Below are 22,744 nucleotides of genomic sequence, written 5' to 3'. Positions count from 1 at the left end.
AAATCCTTCTGGGAGAACATCTTGTGGACAGATGAGACCAACATAGAGCTTTTTGGTAAAGGACATCATTCTACTGTTTGCCGAAAATGGAATGAGGCCTACAAAGAAAAGAACACCGTACCTACAGTGAAATATGGTGGAGGTTCAATGATGTTTTGGGGTTGATATGCCGCCTCTGGCACAGGGTGCTTTGAATGTGTGCAAGGAATCATGAAATCTGAGGATTACCATTAGATTTTGGGTCGCACTGTACAACCCAGTTTCAGAAAGCTGGGTTTGCGCCCAAGATCTTGGGTCTTCCAGCAGGACAATGACCCCAAACATACATCAAAAAGCACCCAGAAATGGATGGCAACAAAGCGCTGGAAAGTTCTGAAGTAGCCAGCAATGAGTAAAGATTTAAATCCCATTGAACACCTGTGGAGAGATCTTAAAATTGCTGTTGGGAAAAGGCGCCTTCCAATAAGAGAGACCTGGAGCAGTTTGCAAAGGAGGAGAGGTTTCATATTCCGGCTGAGAGGTGTAAGAAGCTTATTGATGTTTATAGGAAGCAGCTGATTTCAGTTATTTTTTCCAAAGGGTGTGCAATCAAATATTAAGCTAAGGGTGCAAATAATTTTGTCAAGCCCATTTTTGGAGTTTGGTGTGACATTATGTCCAATTTGCTTTTTTTCCTCCTTTTTGGTTTAGTTCCAATACAAACAAAGGGAATAAACGTAATTTTCTTAGTGATCCATTTTAATATTGCTGCCAACTAATGTCGTCGTTTTTTAAGCCCCTCCTCCTAGATGTCATTTAGCTGTGATTGGCTGTGGACAGAGCCACCCCTTCTACCTGTGGATCGATTGAGCGGATTAAGTTTACCTAGTCATAATGACTAGGCACGGGGCGGGGACTGATTCTCAGCTTAAAGGGGTACTCCGCCAACAGACATCTTATCCCTTATCCAAAGGATAGGGGATAAGATCTCTGATTGTGGGGGTACCATGTCACACCCGGCATTCTCAACAGTGTATTTAGAACACTGGGTTTCCGTGGCCAGAGACATGTCCAATTTGCTTTTTTTCCTCCTTTTTGGTTTAGTTCCAATACAAACAAAGGGAATAAACGTAATTTTCTTAGTGATCCATTTTAATATTGCTGCCAACTAATGTCGTCGTTTTTTAAGCCCCTCCTCCTAGATGTCATTTAGCTGTGATTGGCTGTGGACAGAGCCACCCCTTCTACCTGTGGATCGATTGAGCGGATTAAGTTTACCTAGTCATAATGACTAGGCACGGGGCGGGGACTGATTCTCAGCTTAAAGGGGTACTCCGCCAACAGACATCTTATCCCTTATCCAAAGGATAGGGGATAAGATCTCTGATTGTGGGGGTACCATGTCACACCCGGCATTCTCAACAGTGTATTTAGAACACTGGGTTTCCGTGGCCAGAGACATGACGCCATGCCACGCTCCCTCCATTCATGTCTATGGGAGGGGGTGTGACAGATGACCCGTGATAAGACATCTTATTCCCTATCCTTTGAATATCGCTCTCACACTTTCTAATAATGGTCACTGGAAGTTCAACATGGTATTTCATTGCTCTACATAAAGATGGCCTAGGCTATAAGAAGATTGCCAAGACCCAAAAAATGAGCTGCAGCACAGTAGGCAAAACCATGCAGCAGTTTCACAGGACAGGTTCTATTCAGAATATGCTTTGCCCTGGTCAAACAAAGAGATTGAGTGCACATGCTCAGTATCCAATAAGACTAAGATAAACTTTTTTGTTTCAGATGTTGTCAAATGTGTGTGGCGGCAACCAGGTGATGAGTACAAAGACGAATGTCTTGCCTACAGCCAAGCATGGTTGTGGGAGTTTAAATGTCTGAGGGCTGCTTGCGCTGGGGAGCTCCATTTCATTAAGGGAACAAAGAATGCAGAGGGTAAAGGTGATGGACCGGTTAAGCATGTGTCCAGACCTAACCCTATTGTGCATCTAGGGGATATTGTCAAACAGAAGATGGGGCTCTAACATCCACTAGCTCCATGAAGTTACCATTGAGTGGAAGAGGACTCCAGTGGCAACTTGTAAAGCTCTGGTGAACTTCATGCTTGTAAACTCTGGTGAACTCCATGCTCAAGAGCCTTAAAGGAGATGTCTGGTACGGACTATTCTTATTCCATCCTGCCCGGGCTGCAAAAAAAAAAAAAGAAAACAAACTTTCACTTACCTTCCTACGTTCCCCCAAATTTTCGCAACAGCTGATCGGTCGGCCGGGATGTTTGCTTCCTATTTCCTTTAGCCCGGGACGTCACACTGCGCTTCAGGGTATTACCGGCCGAGGCGGGATATTGCTGCGGACAGTTATAGGCTGTAGTGCCGTGTGATGTCCCGGCTAAAGGAAGTAGGAAGCAAACATCCCGGCCGATCGATCAGCTGTTGCGGAGCTCCGCAGGGGAACGTAGGAAGGTAAGTGAAAGTTTGTTAACTTTTTTTGTAGCCCGGGCATGATGGAATAAGAATAGTCTGTACCGTACATCTCCTTTAAATAAGTGCTGGAAAATAATAGTGGCCACACAAAATATTGACATATTAATGGACCAAATTTGAACATTTCCACTTAGGGGTGTTCTCAATTTTGTTGGCAAGGTTTAGACATTAAAGGGGTATTCCAGGAAAAAACTTTATTTTTTATTTTTTATATCAACTTGATCCAAAAAGTTAAACAGATTTGTAAATTACTTCTATTAAAACATCTTAATCCTTTCAATAATTATCAGCTGCTGAAGTTGAGTTGTTTTCTGTCTGGCAACAGTGCTCTCTGCTGACATCTCTGCTTGTCTCGGCAACTGCACAGAGTAGAAGAGGTTTGCTATGGGGGGTTTGCTTCTAAACTGGGTGGTTCCCGAGACACGTGTCATCAGAGAGCACTTGGACAGAAAATAACAACTCAACTTCAGCAGCTCATAAGTACTGAAATGATTAGGATTTTTTAATAGAAGTAATTTACAAATCTGTTTAACTTTCTAGAGACAGTTGAGATATATATATATATATATATATATATATATATATATATATATAAAAAGAGTTTTTTCCTGGATAACCCCTTTAATTTCTGTGTGTTGAGTTTTTATGAGGGGACACAACATTAAACACTGTTACCCAAGCTGTGCGCTCACTACTTCAAATTGTAGCAGAGGGTTATTTCTTCAGTGTTGTCACATGAAAAGATAGAATAAAACATTTACAAAAATGTGTCTGGGTGTACTCACTTATGAGATACTATGTAGAAATATGAAGAAAGGTTCCTCAGAATGAGGGCGCTTGTCCCAGTGGATATTTAATGATAGTATGCAATAAATACTATGATTAAATATCCATTGGGACAAGCGCCCTCATTCAGAGGAACCTTTCTTCATATTTCTACATTTTGCCCGTACCGGACCGACTGACGTCATTCCGGGAAGTTCCTTGTGGCAGCGGTCCTGTTACTTTCTCTCCTGACGCCCCTGTAGGTGTTGTGCACTGAGCGCAACACCTGAGGGTAAGGACCCTATAGTTTTCTCATTTTATCTGTACCCCCAAACGGTCCTCACTAGGGGCGCACCCGTGTTACTTTTTTTTCATTCATTTATTATTTATATGAGATACTGTATATGATTATGTGGGGATTTGGACATGACGTGAAAATACAAACTGGTTGAACATTGATTATCTGTATCTGTGTTTGTTTTACACAAAAGCAGTGTCTTGATTATATGTTTGTTGGGGTCTTTTGCTGTATTTTACTTTTACAATAAAAATTGAAGTTTTACTATTTACATCTATACCCCAGTTACTTTGGATTTTTTCTGCATTTAGTGTTGGGGATACTGTTGTCAAAAACTGACATTTTGTTTTCAACATTGTTTGATCTTTTTGTTTTTATTGAAGTTATATTTTAATTTCATATTTCAGTCAGTAAGATTACATTACTACTAGGTTTTTATACATTTTTTTACTGCTCTTGCACAATAGAAACAGAAGAAATTGTTTTTTTGGTCTCCATATCTAAAGTTATAATTTTTGATAATGTTTTCATTGCTGCCATTTTAGAGTTTCAAATCACTTAGATGTTCAAATTTTTTTTAGACTTTTTAATCACTTTTTCTTCCTTTTTCTTCTTGGGGAGAGGTGGTGGAATGCAGTATTGATATTATTTTACACTGCAATAGTTCTGTATTGCGGTGCATTTTGCCTGAAAGCATAACCCTGAGAGGCATTCTGAGGCACTGCCTCTGGAAGGGGCTAAGAGTGTTACAAGGATGACAGACTTTGGAGCCTTCGCTACGCCCAGGGCTGATATGACCACCTATCATCCAGCCATGATCATGTCATGATTAGGCAGCAGGGTGACAGATGAAGTGGGATGCCTTATTATAAATGAAGAGCCAGGCAAAGCCGTGGTCAGCCAGGCATGTAGTGTTACATAGCAGCCTTTTAGATTCATAGCCATCCTTGTAGCAAGTGGACAGCACAAGTACATTAGAGAAAGTTAGCTTATTAGCTGCTTTCCACACTGGCTTTTAGGAGGGGTCCCCAGTAGGAGACCTCCACAAAGGTTTCCGTGTGCCCCATTACACCATATGAACAAGTGTTTTTCCTGATGGAGAAAAGCGTACAGGGATTCTCAGCTTTGTATAGTTTCTACATTTTAGATGGGACCCTTGACCTGATCACAAAGTGGCCTCTGCTGGGTCCCCCAGTGATCAACTGTTATCTGTGGGGAACCTTGACAGTAATGTTCAATTTTTAGGGACCAGCCATCACAGGTGAAAATGAAACCTTGCATAATGACCATTACAATCAATGGGCTGTAAGAAAAAAATATGTCCAGATCTTGGAGGTTCCAGTTAAACCCTTGATCCTTTAGTCACATAAAGGGCATAAATCCAATCAGGACACAAATGCACGTTTCGGGCTTGAGGTCCTTAAAGGGGTACTCCAGTGAAATGTTTTATTTTTTATTTTTATTTTTTCAAATGGTGCCAGAAAGTTAAACAGATTTGTAAATTACCTCTGTTAATAAATCTTAATCCTTCCAGTACTTATTAGCTGCTGAATACTACAGAGGAAATTATTTTCTTTTTTGGAACACAGAGCTCTCTGCTGAATCACGAGCACAGTGCTCTCTGCTGACATCTCTGTCCATTTTAAGAACTGCCCAGAGTAGGAGAAAATCCCCATAGCAAACATAGGCAGCTCTGGACAGTTCCTAAAGTGGACAGAGATGTCAGCAGAGAGCACTGTGCTCGTGATGTCAGCAGAGAGCTCTGTGTTCAAAAAAGAAAATTATTTCCCCTGTAGTATTCAGCAGCTAATAAGTACTGGAAGGATTAAGATTTTTTAATATAAGTAATTTACAAATCTGTTTAACTTTCTGGCACCAGTTGATATAAAAAAAAAATTAAGTTTTCCACCGGAGTACCCATTTAACATGCTCATAGGTGGATTTATGCTCTTCTAAGTGGAACCTTAGAGTGCCTTTTTTTATGGCTTGTGGACTGAGGCCCTTGCTCCTGGTGGATTCTTGTGCGGTAGTGCTACAGCAGGTATGTATTAACATCAATACTAGGGGATACCCTGACAATAACAGTCACATTTTTGGTGCTCTTCTGCACCCGTAATCATGGCTGTGCAGGATGAGGAAGGTCCTCTAGAGCAAGAGGCACTCTTTGTAACTGCGGTTCACTCTGCTGCTCTGCCACAAACAGGGGGATCCCCGATGAAGCACTAGAATGTGCAAAACAGTGCTGTAGCTTCTTGCTGTACACTCCACTTTGTGCGTTTGTCTGTCCCCCCAAGTACACCGCTCGAAAAAATAAAGGTAACACTTAAACAACAAAAAGTAACTCCAAGTCGATCACACTAATGTGAAATCACACTGTCCACTCATGAAGCAACCCTGATTGACAATCAATTTCACATGCTGTTGTGCAAATGGAACAGGCAACAGGTTGAAATTATAGGCAATTAGAAAGACACCCCCAATAAAGGAGTGATTATGCAGGTGGCAACCACAGACCACTTGTCATTTCCTATGCTTCCTGGCTGATGATTTGGTCACTTTTGAATGCTGGAAGTGCTGTCATTCTAGTGGTAGCATGAGACTGAGTCTACAACCCACACCCATTTGCTCAGGTAGTGCAGCTCATCCAGGATGGCACATGAATTCGAGCTGTGGCAAGAAGGTTTGCTGTGTCTGTCAGTGTAGTGTCAAGAGCATGGAGGTGCTACCAGCAGACAGGTCAGTACATCAGGAGACATGTAGAAGGCCGTAGGATGGCAACAACCCAGAAGCGGGACTGCTACCTCCGCCTTTGTGCAAGGAGGAGTAGGACGAGCACTGCCCTGCAAAATGACCTTCAGCAGGGCACAAATGTGCATGGGTCCACTCAAACAGTCAGAAACAGACTCCATGAGGGTGGTATGAGGACCCGACGTCCACAGGTGGGGGTTGTGCTTACAGCCCAACAACATGCAGGATGTTTGGCATTTGCCAGAGAACACCAAGATTGACAAATTCACCACTAGTGCCCTGTGCTCTTCACAGATGAAAGCAGGTTCACACTGAGCACATGTGACAGAGTCTGGAGATGCTGTGGAGAACGTTCTGCTGCCTGCAACATCCTCCAGCATGACCGGTTTGGCGGTGGGTCAGTAATGGTGTGGGGTGACATTTCTTTGGGGGGCCGCACAGCCCTCCATGTGCTTGCCAGAGGTAGCCTGACTGTCATTAGGTACCGATATGAGATCCTCAGACCCCTTGTGAGACCATATGCTGGTGGGGATGGCCCTGAGATAATCCTAATGCAAGGAAATGCTAGACCTCATGTGGCTGGAGTGTGTCAGCAGTTCATGCAAGAGGAAGGCATTGGTGCTATGGACTGACTTGCCCGTTCCCCACACCTGAATCCGATTGAGCACATCTCGGACATCATGTCTCGCTCCATCCACCATGGCCACATTGCACCACAGACTGTCCAGCAGATGCTTTAGTCCAGGTCTGAGAGGACATCCCTCAGGAGACCTTCCACCACCTCATCAGGAGCATGCCCAGGCATTGTAGGGAGGTCATACAGACCATACACACTACTGAACCTCATTTTGACTTGTTTTAACGACATTACATCAAAGTTGGATCAGCCTGTAGTGTGGTTTTCCACTTTGATTTTGAGTGTGACTCCAGACCTCCATGGGTTGATAAATTTGATTTCCATTGATCATTTTTGTGTGATTTTGTTGTCAGTACATTCAACTATGTAAAGACGAAAGTATTTCATACGATTAGTTCATTCATTCAGATCTTGGATGTGTTATCTTAGTTTTCCCTTGATTTTTTTGAGCAGTGTATATGTGAGTATGTATACTCTGCAACAAAGAAGCTTTCGTTAAATGCTGAGTGCTGCCAATCATTTCATACTGGGATTTTAATATGAAATGTGGTTTATTAACTGGATAACCACTTTAGAATCAGTTCTACATTTTAATACACAAAGATCAAATATCTGAAATTCCTTATATCGTCCCAGATTAAAAAAAAATTAAAAAAATTCCAAACTTTTAATCTTTATGCCTCTAATCACCATATAGTAGAGAATAATATATAGTTAATTTTAGGCTAATTTGTGTAGCTTTTTATTCTAGCAAAAGGTATTGAAGCCCCTTAAATCATGTGTTTGAGGGGGGGGGGGGGGGCTACAAAATTACTACTGTATTAATAAATGTATTAAAGCCCCTTAAATCCAGGATCTTTATATTATACAAAGTTATTAGTCTTAATGACTTACCAATACATCATTGGTCTCTAGATTCTGTCCAAGACTTTTAATCATTCTTCAGTATGGCCGCCTCTGTTGCCTATACTTGAATGGTAATTGTTAAATTCTCATAGCGACGGGAACATGGTTAAGCCATTTCCAAATATGTTTCCAGACAGACTATCAGCATGGGGTTTAACTCACTCTTAACTTCTTTTCTGCCAAACTTTTACGACGTATGGCTTTGAATACCGCTCGGATATGATAAATCTTATCTGATGGCAAAAAAGAGCTTTAAGCAGTAAAAGATAACCCCTGAGTAAATCTGCATTGAAACCCAGCAGCTGTATTTTGAAAGGTATTTTGTGCCGCTGCCAATTTGATGCCTTTCTGCAGATTGGCTCGCAGGAATGTAGAGAGGGACAGAGCTGACCCGGGTAAGTCGCACAGACTCCGTGTCTTTCTCTTTTTCACTATGATTCTGCTAAGACAGATTATTCATGCTTATTTGAGTCAGGTAGGTCTTTGCAAGCTTCCCTGCTAGGCCTGGGAATTGAGTATATTGAAGAGCTATTCAGAGGCTTCTGACATAGACCAGTCTTTTATTGCATGGTGTTACATTCTGGCTAATTCCATCTCCACCCAGTTTGTAAGCACTATGGTTTTTCTCTTCAATCAAAAGAGGTTATCACCTACCTTAATCCACAGAGCAGCATGGATTAAACCCAGCTATGTGCCCCAGGATTCCCAAAGAGGATCCACAAGTAGGGGAAAAAAATACTTGTTTCGACTTTTTTTTTTCAGTGTCTTCACTAACTTCTCTTGAGCTTTGCTGGGGGATTAGCATCTAAAATAAGCAACCCCGGAGTTCTTGTCAATGAAGACATCAGATGAAAGTTCACTTAGTCAGGGCCTATGTTTCTTCTACATAAAGAGGTGCCAGAGCTCGACAATAAAAAGATGAGCTCTTCCAGACTATATAGTGAAAACATTCTGATCGCTAATCCGGATAAGAGATAGATTATAGACCAGAAACAGACCCTTTTTAATTGGTTTTAGATTTGTTAAGTAGAGTTATAGCCACATTTTGAGACTCGAACTGTTAATTCAAAATGTAAGAGATTTTTTTTTCATCTTACAAAAATGTTTATTAACATTTTTTTTGCTATTTTTGTTTGCATTGCTTTTTACATCTCCATGCTCCTATAGTATGTTGGAAATTAACAAATATTCAATGTCAGGGTGTGTTCATATCACATTAGTGATCTGTAGTTACCGTTTACAGTGGAATACATCACTAAAAGGTTCCCATTGTGAAAACAGAGTATAATTAGGTATGTATTTCACTGTATACTTTTCTGTTGAATAATATAGTCTACCATGCCATTTATTTATTTTTATTTTGGTGGTATGGTATCCCAGCCCCCCAAAAAATACACACTCTTTTAGCTTCGATCGAACGAATAGAAATATATGGAAATGTGTGTGCCAGCAACTCACTAACTTGATCTGAACAACCCCCTACAGTTAGAAGAAAGGAAAATTGTGGGCTTGGTTTACCTATTTCAGTCAAGGCACAATAAAATGCTTTAAGGTGAGTTTTCAAAAATGTCCTATTTTGACCTTACAGACCACAAACAAGAAAAGTTCTCTTAACATTAACAAATATGTGGACTTCACCGGAACAAATGCAGAGCAAAAGGACGAACGTCCAGCCTCGCAGCTCGTAGGTGTGATGCTTATCTTTATTCAAAAAACTGCTACATGAAACACAGCGACATAGAAGTGACGCGTTTCGGCCCGTGTCCTAGGCACTCATACTACTAAAAACTTTTACAAATGACACCGATATGTATCCGACTTAATACCCACTATCCGGGAGGTTTTAATAAAAGATAGGACATCATGTTACATTACTGATTTTTGCTGTTCCCCTTTTTTTGGGATTTTTGTACATATATATATATTTCCGTCTATACACATATATAAATTTTCTTCTTTTTATTTAGCTTTTTCCGTTTTTTAGTCCTGGGGCAATATGGATGTCTTAGTACATGTTCACACCAGATCTGGTAGTAGGAACTCTTTTGCTCAGTACTAGTCTTCTATATCTTGTAACAGTAGTTTCTAGTAGGAGGTTAATGTTCCTGATCATATTTAATATGGGGTATCCTGTCAGAGGCAGGTATTAAGAGATTTATACTGATATTTATATTTATTTACTAATCATTTGTACAAATATTGTATATTTATGCCTGCAGAAATAACTGAGATATGATTCCCATATTTGAACATATGACGTCTATCTTTTCAACAGTGTCATGAAACTACACACATTTTTTATGTCTAGTTATTCTTTACTATTTATATTTATGCTCATTTAGCTGAGTATGTGTTGAATCATGCCACTATTGATGGATATAGGAAGCCTATCCAGAATATACATATGTTTTATATACTTTTAGATTATGTAGCTCTTTATAGACTTATTGTAGATGTTACACTCACACACACACACACACACACATATATATATATATATATATATATATATATATATATATATTTATATACAAAAATGTAGCGGAGCAGCACTCCCAAAATGGTGGAAAAGGTGGGTGCAATTGGACAAAGGCCCGGTCCCAGGCACTGTAAACAATGTAGGAAATTATGCTGCAGCACTCCAAAGCATGCGGTGTAAAAAAGTGTGGTTTATTCCATCAAACAAGTGCAACGTTTCGGTCCCCAGTTGCGGCCTTTTTCACATACAGTTTTTGTTAGATTTTTCTGACAATGTCTATATGAATGTATACCACTGTTTAGAGTTTAGTGTGTATTACTTTCTTGTGAATGTTGGGACAGGGTGGATCCCTGAGAGTCTGATTGGGAGTCCACCCCTTTTCCCTACATATCGGAGTCATTTGTAAAAGTTTTTTGTAGTATGAGTAAGGCGTGGAACATGGGATGAAACGCCTCACTTCTATGTCCCTATCTGTGTTTCATGTAGCAGTTTTTTTTTAAATAATGATAAGATTCGCACCTATGAGCTGCCAGGCTGGACGTTCGTTCTTTTGTACTACATATATAGTATAGGCTCTTCACATGTATCGTATATTAATTTATAAAAAAAAATAAGACAGAGTTCACATGTGCATCATCAATTCAATTTTGTGGTTCCGTCATAGAAGAAGAAAAACAAAATGATGGAGTGGTAGATACATACACAAACTCGATCCATTATAGCAATCCAAACATAAAACAGTGAAACTCCAATGAATAGACTGATGAAGAGCAAATGGTGTGTCAGAAATGTTTGTAACTCATTGCATATGCACAGGATGCCTTGCTTGTATTTGATTATGATTCCACAATGAATGGAAGTTGGATTTTAGGGAATCTGCCCTGGAAAAAAATGTTTTTGTTCCTTGAACCCATAAGTCAGCATGGTCCTTTGGGTTTTCTCTTGTCGTCCCTCCTTTTGTTTTGGAGGAATAGCACTACAGCAGATGTAAACACTGCTTGTTATAATGCTACTACGTGCCTTTCCTGCTCACATCTCCATTGTAGAAAGTAATGTATCCTGTAGGATATAGCTGTTGGGATGCTAAGAAACTAGAGCAATAGTCTTGTAACAGGTTTGATATACAGACAGAAAACCAAAACCTGTTGGCTAGGACTGCACATTGACAGTCACCTTTACGTCATGGTAAATTTTCATTGTTTCCACTATGCATTCTTTCTTTATGAGAAACAGGTAACCATCTGCCCATCACAAAATCTGGGATGATTTTACAACAATGTCACCACATAGTCCTCACAATCTATGAGGGAAATAAAGCATATTAATGCTTTTAACCTAACTGATCTTAGTATCCTCCAATGGAAGATGTTGGGGGCAATTGGGATTAAAGCTACTATAATCTATGCTTGTCACTGACATACAGCTAGAGATGGCTATACTGTCCATATACCAATCAGAATTAGATTGATGATGGATCCTGTTAACTACTGTGTATGATCAGCTGTAGGCTTTAAAGTGTACCTGTCGTCAACAAAAACTTTTATATAATGTAGATACTACTATTCTATGAATATTTATAATATACATTGGTTAAAAATGGTGGATATTTTTGGGTGAAAAAATGCTGTCCCTGCAGCTATTGCCTGTGTGTCTCTGTGTGGAGACAAAATACAGGAAGTGAGGGCAGGAGAAGCAGGACTCTGTGCAGGCTCCTGGCTTGTCAATCACCCTGATGTGTGAGCTGGGAGCATGTCATAGAGCCTCAGTGCACACTGTCCTGCTTTTCCTCAGTGTACAGAGCCCTGCTTGTCCTCAGTGTACAGAGCCCTGCTTGTCCTCAGTGTGCAGAGCCCTGCTTGTCCTCAGTGTGCAGAGCCCTGCTTGTCCTCAGTGTGCAGAGCCCTGCTTGTCCTCAGTGTGCAGAGCCCTGCTTGTCCTCAGTGTACAGAGCCCTGCTTGTCCTCAGTGTACAGAGCCCTGCTTGTCCTCAGTGTACAGAGCCCTGCTTGTCCTCAGTGTACAGAGCCCTGCTTGTCCCCAGTGTACAGAGCCCTGCTTGTCCCCAGTGTACAGAGCCCTGCTTGTCCCCAGTGTACAGAGCCCTGCTTGTCCCCAGTGTACAGAGCCCTGCTTGTCCCCAGTGTACAGAGCCCTGCTTGTCCCCAGTGTACAGAGCCCTGCTTGTCCCCAGTGTACAGAGCCCTGCTTGTCCCCAGTGTACAGAGCCCTGCTTGCCCCCAGTGTACAGAGCCCTGCTTGCCCCCAGTGTACAGAGCCCTGCTTGCCCCCAGTGTACAGAGCCCTGCTTGCCCCCAGTGTACAGAGCCCTGCTTGCCCCCAGTGTACAGAGCCCTGCTTGCCCCCAGTGTACAGAGCCCTGCTTGCCCCCAGTGTACAGAGCCCTGCTTGCCCCCAGTGTACAGAGCCCTGCTTGCCCCCAGTGTACAGAGCCCTGCTTGCCCCCAGTGTACAGAGCCCTGCTTGCCCTCAGTGTACAGAGCCCTGCTTGCCCTCAGTGTACAGAGCCCTGCTTGCCCTCAGTGTACAGAGCCCTGCTTGCCCTCAGTGTACAGAGCCCTGCTTGCCCTCAGTGTACAGAGCCCTGCTTGCCCTCAGTGTACAGAGCCCTGCTTGCCCTCAGTGTACAGAGCCCTGCTTGTCCCCAGTGTACAGAGCCCTGCTTGTCCCCAGTGTACAGAGCCCTGCTTGTCCCCAGTGTACAGAGCCCTGCTTGTCCCCAGTGTACAGAGCCCTGCTTGTCCCCAGTGTACAGAGCCCTGCTTGTCCCCAGTGTACAGAGCCCTGCTTGTCCCCAGTGTACAGAGCCCTGCTTGTCCCCAGTGTACAGAGCCCTGCTTGTCCCCAGTGTACAGAGCCCTGCTTGTCCCCAGTGTACAGAGCCCTGCTTGTCCCCAGTGTACAGAGCCCTGCTTGTCCCCAGTGTACAGAGCCCTGCTTGTCCCCCAGTGTACAGAGCCCTGCTTGTCCCCCAGTGTACAGAGCCCTGCTTGTCCCCCAGTGTACAGAGCCCTGCTTGTCCCCCAGTGTACAGAGCCCTGCTTGTCCCCCAGTGTACAGAGCCCTGCTTGTCCCCCAGTGTACAGAGCCCTGCTTGTCCCCCAGTGTACAGAGCCCTGCTTGTCCCCCAGTGTACAGAGCCCTGCTTGTCCCCCAGTGTACAGAGCCCTGCTTGTCCCCCAGTGTACAGAGCCCTGCTTGTCCCCCAGTGTACAGAGCCCTGCTTGTCCCCCAGTGTACAGAGCCCTGCTTGTCCCCCAGTGTACAGAGCCCTGCTTGTCCCCCAGTGTACAGAGCCCTGCTTGTCCCCCAGTGTACAGAGCCCTGCTTGTCCCCCAGTGTACAGAGCCCTGCTTGTCCCCCAGTGTACAGAGCCCTGCTTGTCCCCCAGTGTACAGAGCCCGGCTTGTCCCCCAGTGTACAGAGCCCGGCTTGTCCCCCAGTGTACAGAGCCCGGCTTGTCCCCCAGTGTACAGAGCCCGGCTTGTCCCCCAGTGTACAGAGCCCGGCTTGTCCCCCAGTGTACAGAGCCCGGCTTGTCCCCCAGTGTACAGAGCCCGGCTTGTCCCCCAGTGTACAGAGCCCGGCTTGTCCCCCAGTGTACAGAGCCCGGCTTGTCCCCCAGTGTACAGAGCCCGGCTTGTCCCCCAGTGTACAGAGCCCGGCTTGTCCCCCAGTGTACAGAGCCCGGCTTGTCCCCCAGTGTACAGAGCCCGGCTTGTCCCCCAGTGTACAGAGCCCGGCTTGTCCCCCAGTGTACAGAGCCCGGCTTGTCCCCCAGTGTACAGAGCCCGGCTTGTCCCCCAGTGTACAGAGCCCGGCTTGTCCCCCAGTGTACAGAGCCCGGCTTGTCCCCCAGTGTACAGAGCCCGGCTTGTCCCCCAGTGTACAGAGCCCGGCTTGTCCCCCAGTGTACAGAGCCCGGCTTGTCCCCCAGTGTACAGAGCCCGGCTTGTCCCCCAGTGTACAGAGCCCGGCTTGTCCCCCAGTGTACAGAGCCCTGCTTGTCCCCCAGTGTACAGAGCCCTGCTTGTCCCCCAGTGTACAGAGCCCTGCTTGTCCCCCAGTGTACAGAGCCCTGCTTGTCCCCCAGTGTACAGAGCCCTGCTTGTCCCCCAGTGTACAGAGCCCTGCTTGTCCCCCAGTGTACAGAGCCCTGCTTGTCCCCCAGTGTACAGAGCCCTGCTTGTCCCCCAGTGTACAGAGCCCTGCTTGTCCCCCAGTGTACAGAGCCCTGCTTGTCCCCCAGTGTACAGAGCCCTGCTTGTCCCCCAGTGTACAGAGCCCTGCTTGTCCCCCAGTGTACAGAGCCCTGCTTGTCCCCCAGTGTACAGAGCCCTGCTTGTCCCCCAGTGTACAGAGCCCTGCTTGTCCCCCAGTGTACAGAGCCCTGCTTGTCCCCCAGTGTACAGAGCCCTGCTTGTCCCCCAGTGTACAGAGCCCTGCTTGTCCCCCAGTGTACAGAGCCCTGCTTGTCCCCCAGTGTACAGAGCCCTGCTTGTCCCCCAGTGTACAGAGCCCTGCTTGTCCCCCAGTGTACAGAGCCCTGCTTGTCCCCCAGTGTACAGAGCCCTGCTTGTCCCCCAGTGTACAGAGCCCTGCTTGTCCCCCAGTGTACAGAGCCCTGCTTGTCCCCCAGTGTACAGAGCCCTGCTTGTCCCCCAGTGTACAGAGCCCTGCTTGTCCCCCAGTGTACAGAGCCCTGCTTGTCCCCCAGTGTACAGAGCCCTGCTTGTCCCCCAGTGTACAGTGTACCCCAGAGTCCTGCTTCTCCACCCTCACTTCCTGTATTTGGACTCCTCATAAAGACACACATGCAATAGCTGTAGGGACAAAAATATACCAATTTTTTAATCAATGTAGATTGCATAAAAAGTTTTTGTTGATGACAGGTACACTTTGACCAATGCAGACAAAAACTGGAATAGCTGCTTCCAGCGACTAGTGGTATCTGTTTCTAATACATCAGGACTTTTTCTTAGTGAATGTCATGTTTTGTGGATATCATAGCCGTAATTTCTTTTCATTAGTCCAATCCTTTTAAATGAATAATAACTTTTTTCTTTTTCTTATTTATTTATTTTTTTTTTACTTTCCCAACAGTCTGTTTCTTTGTCCTTTTCAAGATTTGGCCATTATTATGATATATCAAAAACGATGTCTCCAGATATGCTGCTATCTGCCAAGACACACAGCTTCTATCTTCCTGATTTTATATCATCGGATGGAACACATGAGTAAGTTTTTCATAACTTTTGTGAATAGTATGATGAGATCTGTGGAAGACATCTTTTTGGTAGATTGCCTAATGCTTTACCAACGTACTTTAAAGGGGTACTCCAGTGGAAAAATTTTTTTGAAAAAACTGGTGTCAGAAAGTTACTTCAATTTAAAAATCCTAACCCTTCCAGTACTAATCAGCTGTTGTATACTACAGAGGAAGTTCTTTTCTTTTTTATTTTCCTTTCTGTCTGACCACAGTGCTCTCTTCTGACACCTCTGTACATTTTAGGAACTGTCTGGGGCAAGATTGGTTTGCTATGGGGATTTTCTCCTACTCTGAAAAGTTCCTGACATTGACAGAGGTGTCAGCAGAGAGCACTGTGGTCAGGCAGAAAAGAGCATACAGCAGCTGATAAGTACTGAAAGGGTTAAGACTTTTAAATAGAAGTAATTTACAAATCTATCAAAAAGAAAAAGTAACTAATACACAGGTGCACGCTGCTGTGGCACATACAGAGTATACAAAAAAAGAAGGTTACAGCTGGTCAAAAAATGGAGGCTCTTAGCGCATTTTTTGATCAAAACGTTTTCCCCCATCCACCACGCGGAGGTGGCTTCATTTTGGATGGGACCCTAACACACATTCTGAGCCTAACACTCACCTCTGCTGGGCATATAGCCTCTGACTGGGTGACATGCTGGATCCACTTTCAAGTTGCACAAAAAAAATAAAAATAAAAAATAGCCAGCACAACTACCTAATACACGGGTGCAGAAAGTTAAACAGATTTGTAAATTATACAAAAAAAGAAGGTTGCAGCAGCACTCTTGGTCAAAAAAGCTGTGCACCCCTCCCCTTTTTCACAGGAGGTATTTTAAATTGAGAATAGATTCAGCATGTCACCCAGTCAGAGGCTATATGCACAGCAGAGGTGAGTGTTTGGCTCAGAATGTCTGTTAGGGTCCCATCCAAAATGAGGCCACCTCCACTTGGTGGATGGGGGGGACATGTTTTGATCATAAAGTGCGCTAAGAGCCTCCATTTTTTGACCCAGAGTGCTGCTGCAACCTTCTTTTTTTGTATAATTTACAAATCTGTTTAACTTTCTGCCACCAGTTGATTTAAAACATTTTTTTTCCCACCAGAGTACCCCTTTAAGCTGATTTCTGGGTTTCACAGCCACCTGTTTTTTGGAAAAGTCCTTAGACTATACACTAATCACAGGTTGCCCTGCTGCTGAAAGCCCCTACAAACAGCTGTAATCTGGGGAAAAAACAAACATCCAGTGTTCATTTCACCTTCAGCCTCACCACAGGGGGAATGGTACACATTTTCTATGCAACTTGATGGACTGTCTGTGTAATGTAAGGATGTTCTAGGTATAGGAATCATTAGTACATGGACCCCATGGGGGTACTTGTACCTTTTGCTCTGTTTTTAAAGGGAATCTGCCCAAATCACAGGCAGCATCAAACAGGACATGTCCCAGTATTACAGCTGCAGAAATATATGGAATTGGGTTATTCCAAAGTCAGGGGGAAAAAAATGGAGCAAGAGCATATAGTACTGCTTATCTGTCTGTCCCAGTTCTGAATCCACTGACAATCAATTTGTTTGGGGGGTGGGGGTGTCCTTACTCCTTTACTTCCTGATTGAGCAGTTGTTGGGCAGCACTGAAATTTCCACAAAGCATTTCTTTCCCTCTTCTCTTCCTCCGAGTTATCACGTTACCTACACCTTTAGCAACCCTGCCTGATCCCTGCCAGAGCTGCTCAGTACAGCAGAGTATCTCACAATTAGTGAGGTTGCAGCACCTGCTATTCATTTCCTTTCTGCTCCCCTGCCTGTGGCAATGTTCAGCACAAGACCGCATGCTGAAAATACACTTCATGTTTCTCTTGATGTCTCAATAATGATATATATATATATATATATATGTGTGTATGTATTGACAGGGAGATTGTGATGTAAGCTGTAAGGGCTGGTGAAAGATGGCAAAATCACTCAGAGTGCAGGGTTACAGCTTAGAATAAAAATATGAAATAAAAGAACTACACAACTTCCTGTCGGGTGAATCTCACGAAAGCATGCTGAAAGCAGTACAATTTGTGATAATACTATATTAGTAAGTTATATAACTTATATAACAATTTTTTTAATTACCCAACATAAATAAATAACTGTCGGGATTCAAATTTTTTTTTTTTAAAGTAGATTATCATAAGCAGTATGGCACTTAGTACTTTTCAAAAGTAGTAAGACCTTAATTGATGAAAAGCAAGAGTGGAGCTGACATGCGTACGCACAGCCATTTATGTATATATGTGTTTTCGTGGTGCGGGGGCAATTTTATAAGCTTTCCTGGCAGCGAAAGCAAACAAGGTTAGTGCTAAGTATTTACCTTTTCTCCTTAATGCAAACAGCGTGGAAAGAGCTGTTTGGCAACACTACAGGCTGCGGAGGACATGGACAAAGGTCGCAGCGATTCTGATCATCCATTCTGTTAGACCTTCTCTGGTCAGCAAATAAAGCAATCTGTACACCTTAGGGAGATGGAGAAGGATTTTAAGGGTTTTATTTTTACAGTAAATAACATTAAGCCTGTTAACTGCACTTACAGATAAACCTTCTGAACAGAAACCTCCTTATCATCTCTACCTTTACAAAAAAAAAATTGTCATTTGTGGCTGGAAAAATAATCCTATTTTTTTAAGTAGCATAGTAAAAAAAAAAGGTAGTTTTAGGTCCTATAGCAGTGCAGTTGCACAGCCCTGTGCAAAGTATTTTTCCCTTCCAATCCAGCTGGTATGTTATTATAGATTGGTCACTTTGGGTAAATTTTGTATTAGATAAGGGCAGTGCATCCCAACCAGTTTGCCTTCAGCTGTTGCAAACCTACTAGTAAATGTTTTGCCCATTCACAAGAAAGGTAGTAGAGTTGAATCAGGCATCTATAGACCAGTAAGCCTGACATCCATAGTCAGGAAATTAATGGATACATACTGAAGCATAGAATGGTGGAACATCTAAAATCACATGGTTTGCAAGATGAAAAACAACATTGGTTTACTCCAGGGGAATCATGTCAAACTAATCTTATTTTTTTTATTTTTTTCTCTCGATTGGGTGACTAAAATAAGAGATGGCGGAGGTGCAGTAGACATCGCTTATCTAGATTTTAGTAAGGCTTTTGCCATTGTGCCACTTAGAAGTCTTATCAATAAACTGCAGTCTTTGAACTTGGATTCTTATATTATTGAATTAATTCGGCAATGGCTGAGGGACTGACAACAGAGGGTTGTAGTGAATGGAGTATTTTAAGACCAAAGTCATGTTACCGGTGGGGTAACTCTGGGATCTGTACTGGGAACCATTTTGTTTAATATCTTTATCAGTGATATTGCAGGAGGTCTTGATGCTAAGCTCTTGGTCTTTTTGCTCATGACACAATGATTTCTAACAGGGTTAAAGGGGGTACTCTGGTGGGAAACACACATTTTTAAATCAAATGGTGCCAAAACGTTAAATAGCTTTGTAAATTTCTTCTATTTAAAAATATTAATCCTTCCAGTACTTATCAGCTGCTGTATGCTGCAGAGAAAGTTGTATAGTTCTTTTCTGTCTAGCTACAGTGCTCTCTGCTGACACCCCTGTCCATGTCATGAACTGTCCAAGCAGGAGAATACCTCTCCTGCTTTGGACCGTTCCTGACATGGACAGAGGTGTCAGCAGAGAGCACTGTGGCCAGATTGAAAAGAAACTGGTCAGACTCCAGAAAGAAATAAAACTTCCTCTGGATCACTCCTCATATAGTTCAATTGTTGCCACAATCATTATATCATACATCATACAGACAGTATTCTAAAATGCACACTAAGAAGCTATTAATAACATATAATATGTATAAGTTGCTGTGGCCCTTTAACAAGGTGTATTGAGAATTACTTGGCCGTTCCACCCTTTGCCTTCCATTGTCTTCAAGTGACACTTCAACTGGTTTCTCCCTGTTTAGAAAACAGACCTGGCATGTAACAAAAGGATACGCAAGAAAATTAACCTGAATGAACTGACGTTTGTAGAATGACAATAAGGAGATTCATTAGCAATCACAACAGATAGGGGGAGCAAATAACCCTACAGAGAGTAAGCCTGAGGTGGAACTAATTCCAGGCTGCACACCAAACATCTTTTTACTTGTGCATATCAAAGTGCACTACAGTATCTGGTAATACCAACTGTAAGGACGACGACTTGATCTGTAGTCATTGTGGTTGCTCCATAGTGCCACAAATGAGATTTGGGTCTCATGTTTGTTGCTACATCAATAGACAAATTAGCAAAACATAAGTGGCTCATTATGATAGAAGGTTAGATTTTCCCTTAAAATTTAGCTGATTCCTAAATTGAAGGGGCGACCATATCCACTTAGGGGAGATTTCATTGTCTGCAATACTCAGGTACAGTAGCAATGCAGTGGTACCAGGGCATCAGACTCTTCAGTGCACCATGCCCCAAATTCATCAACATGGACCTTGTCTTGTTCATGGATCTGTTATAGGGAGTAAACACGCAACACCTGGTATTTTCAGATAATATATAGTTACTCTGAAACCCTGCTAACCCAAAGCCAGGGGCTTGGTCGGGCAGCAGTCGGGCTGCCTGGCCACTAGGTCGTTCCCCCTGTGGGCATGGTGTCTCTGAGGCAGTGAACGCCACCTGGCGCTACGCATGTTAGGTTAGGGACCCACTCTGACTAGGTAGCCTTGACATGGTAAGTGGGCTTGTACTTTTTGATCAAAATGTATACTAACAACCTGTTAGTTTTTTAAATTATGCTGAGAAGCAAGTAGATCAAAATACAAATGGATGTGTGGCTGTGTTTCTCTATTTGTGTTGTACAATAATGAGAATATTGTTACAACAAAATAGACTAAAGGGGTCTTCCAATGGTAAGTAAAACAAAAGCAACCCCCAAAAATCTAATTGTTTTTTGCATCTATAGTCCTCTCCCCACCACATCAAAGACACTACTTCCTGGTTGAGCAGTTGCTCAATACTACAAGGACCAAAATGCATTGCTTTCCCTCAGTTCTACCAAATAGCCCCCCCCCCATGCTGCCGACTCCCCTCCTATAGAATTCCGCCTATGCCAAGAACTGCTCCAGAACATTGCTTTATAGAGCAGAACAGTCAGCAGAACCTGTTGTAGGGGGAACCATAGAGCAGTTGAAACAACACTACATTGAAAATGAAAGGACCTCCCAACTTTCTGTCAGGGGTAATTAAAGTATAAGTACACGGAAGCCAATACAATTTGTGAAAACACTATAGTAGTAAGTTATATATTTTGGGGTGATGTCAAAAGATTTGTAAAAAAAAAATCAGTGACCCTTTTAAGGCTTGAAATTTGTGTAATGCAGGATATTTTTTTCAGAATTTTCTTTTAGAATGGTGGGAAGAGCTTTCTGTTGGCTTATTCGGAGTCCTCATATATAGTGGCACTTACTTATCTATCCTTTTGGCTTAAAGCATACTAAGATGAGCGGTGTGAGATGACCAGCTATGAAAAGCAAAAACATTTCATGATACTCTGTCAGGGACTGTTGATGCCAGGCGTATCTCTGTGCGGCCAACCAGTGTTTTTAATGTAGAGTTTAGCCTGTTGAGGTTTTTTTCTAACATGTTTGAGGGTTTAGTTAACATGCATTAGTATATTACATTTTTATAGTAATAACTTATAGTCCTTAAAGGGGTTTTCCTTTAATTATATATTGTTGCTTATCTGTAGGAGAGATAAGTGTTTGATCAGTTTGATCAGAAATTTTATAAGAATGGTGAAGATGGTACTGGAGTACTGTACTTAGCTGTCATTAATAGACACATAGACTAAGAATTGAATGACAGGATGCATACTCGGGTGCCTCTTCTTTTTAACACGGGCACATTAGACTCCCTTTATCATTTTCAGTGGTCAGTTCCCCATTTAAAAGACACTTATTATCCATCCTGTGGATAGATAAGAGATCTTTATGGGAAAGACCGTTTAACAAAATTTGTAGAAACGTATGGTTGGACACATCTGTATATGCAGTGAGCCAAGCAAGATGGTGACCTCACTATTCAAAGCATCCCACCTCCAAACATGGGAGCTCATGCCATCTAGTCACAGATACACAACCATGTTATGTAACAGTAACCAGTGGTCATGTATGTTGTTCACGGTCACACCTAAGATCCAGGTACATGGACTGCCTTGGAATAAAGATATCAAGCACCTGGTATGACCTACCATGGAACTAATTGCTGGCTAAAGGATGCACAATAGCTGCATATTGGTTCAGGTAAAGCCTGAAAGGGCTCTGTATTCAAGACACTTTCAGATAACGTAAGAGCAGAAATAGAACACAATGAGGGCCCATAATAAGTTGCTGATAAGAGTCAACAATCTACCAATCTGCATCTGTTTTTCTGTGTAATTAATCAGCGTTGTACATCCCTCTCTGCAATCTGCAAATACTCTTACCTCCCCATGGGAGAAGCTCATAAACACAGTAGTATGTACTTATATTTTCCCTACTTCTCCAGTTTCCAGATACATTTGGTGGAAGCAGCTTAGGCAACAGTTCCTAATGGAGTCCACCTCCTGATAATAACCCTATTTGTCATATCTTTGATAAACTAACCTTTCATAAATGCTTAGAAACTGTATCAATAAGGAAGTTGAAGTCTCGCATGTCTCCTGGATACTCTCTTGCCAACTTGTGCTTTATCAGTTACTAGAATGCTCGGCTAAAGGATAAAAGTTAATTAGCTTAAAACCCATTGTTAAAATAGGAGACATTTGGGTGCAAAGTGGCCCTGGTAAATGTGACAAAACACATTGGAGCTGCTATGTATTTCCTCTTGTTTCCAGAGCATCTGCAAATTTTGTAAGTGTCTTAGCATTTATTAGTCTTGCAGTGTGAATTTGTTCAATTGGGATCTTTGTTGGAGGAAGAAAACTGTTATTATATTTCTTCCTTTTTTTGTAAATATATTTTTTTTCCTTATTTATTTACTGTTTTTAATATAGTTATTTTATATAAGTTAATAGGATCTGATGCACTAAATGCACATTACAGTCCTTTAAAGATTAGGATATTTTTGTATGTGTTCTACATGGAGAGAAAGGAGAAAACTGCTTCCATGC

General features: G+C 42.7%; 1 protein-coding gene across 2 annotated transcripts in view; it reads left to right on the top strand.

Moving 5' to 3' along the window:
- ELP4 (elongator acetyltransferase complex subunit 4) overlaps positions 1-22,744 on the top strand; it is a 389,970-nt gene that overhangs the window by 96,356 nt on the left and 270,870 nt on the right. For both annotated transcript variants that reach the window (XM_056526644.1, XM_056526645.1), the window contains exon 5: positions 15,435-15,568. In XM_056526644.1, the coding sequence (XP_056382619.1) occupies positions 15,435-15,568 (134 nt within the window). The remainder of the gene's footprint in view (positions 1-15,434; positions 15,569-22,744) is intronic.

The sequence above is a fragment of the Hyla sarda genome, chromosome 6, assembly GCF_029499605.1.
Source record: "Hyla sarda isolate aHylSar1 chromosome 6, aHylSar1.hap1, whole genome shotgun sequence".
In the NCBI taxonomy this organism is placed as follows: domain Eukaryota; kingdom Metazoa; phylum Chordata; class Amphibia; order Anura; family Hylidae; genus Hyla; species Hyla sarda.
The sequence above is the reverse complement of the archived record's forward strand: the minus strand, read 5'-3'. Positions and strand labels throughout refer to the sequence as shown.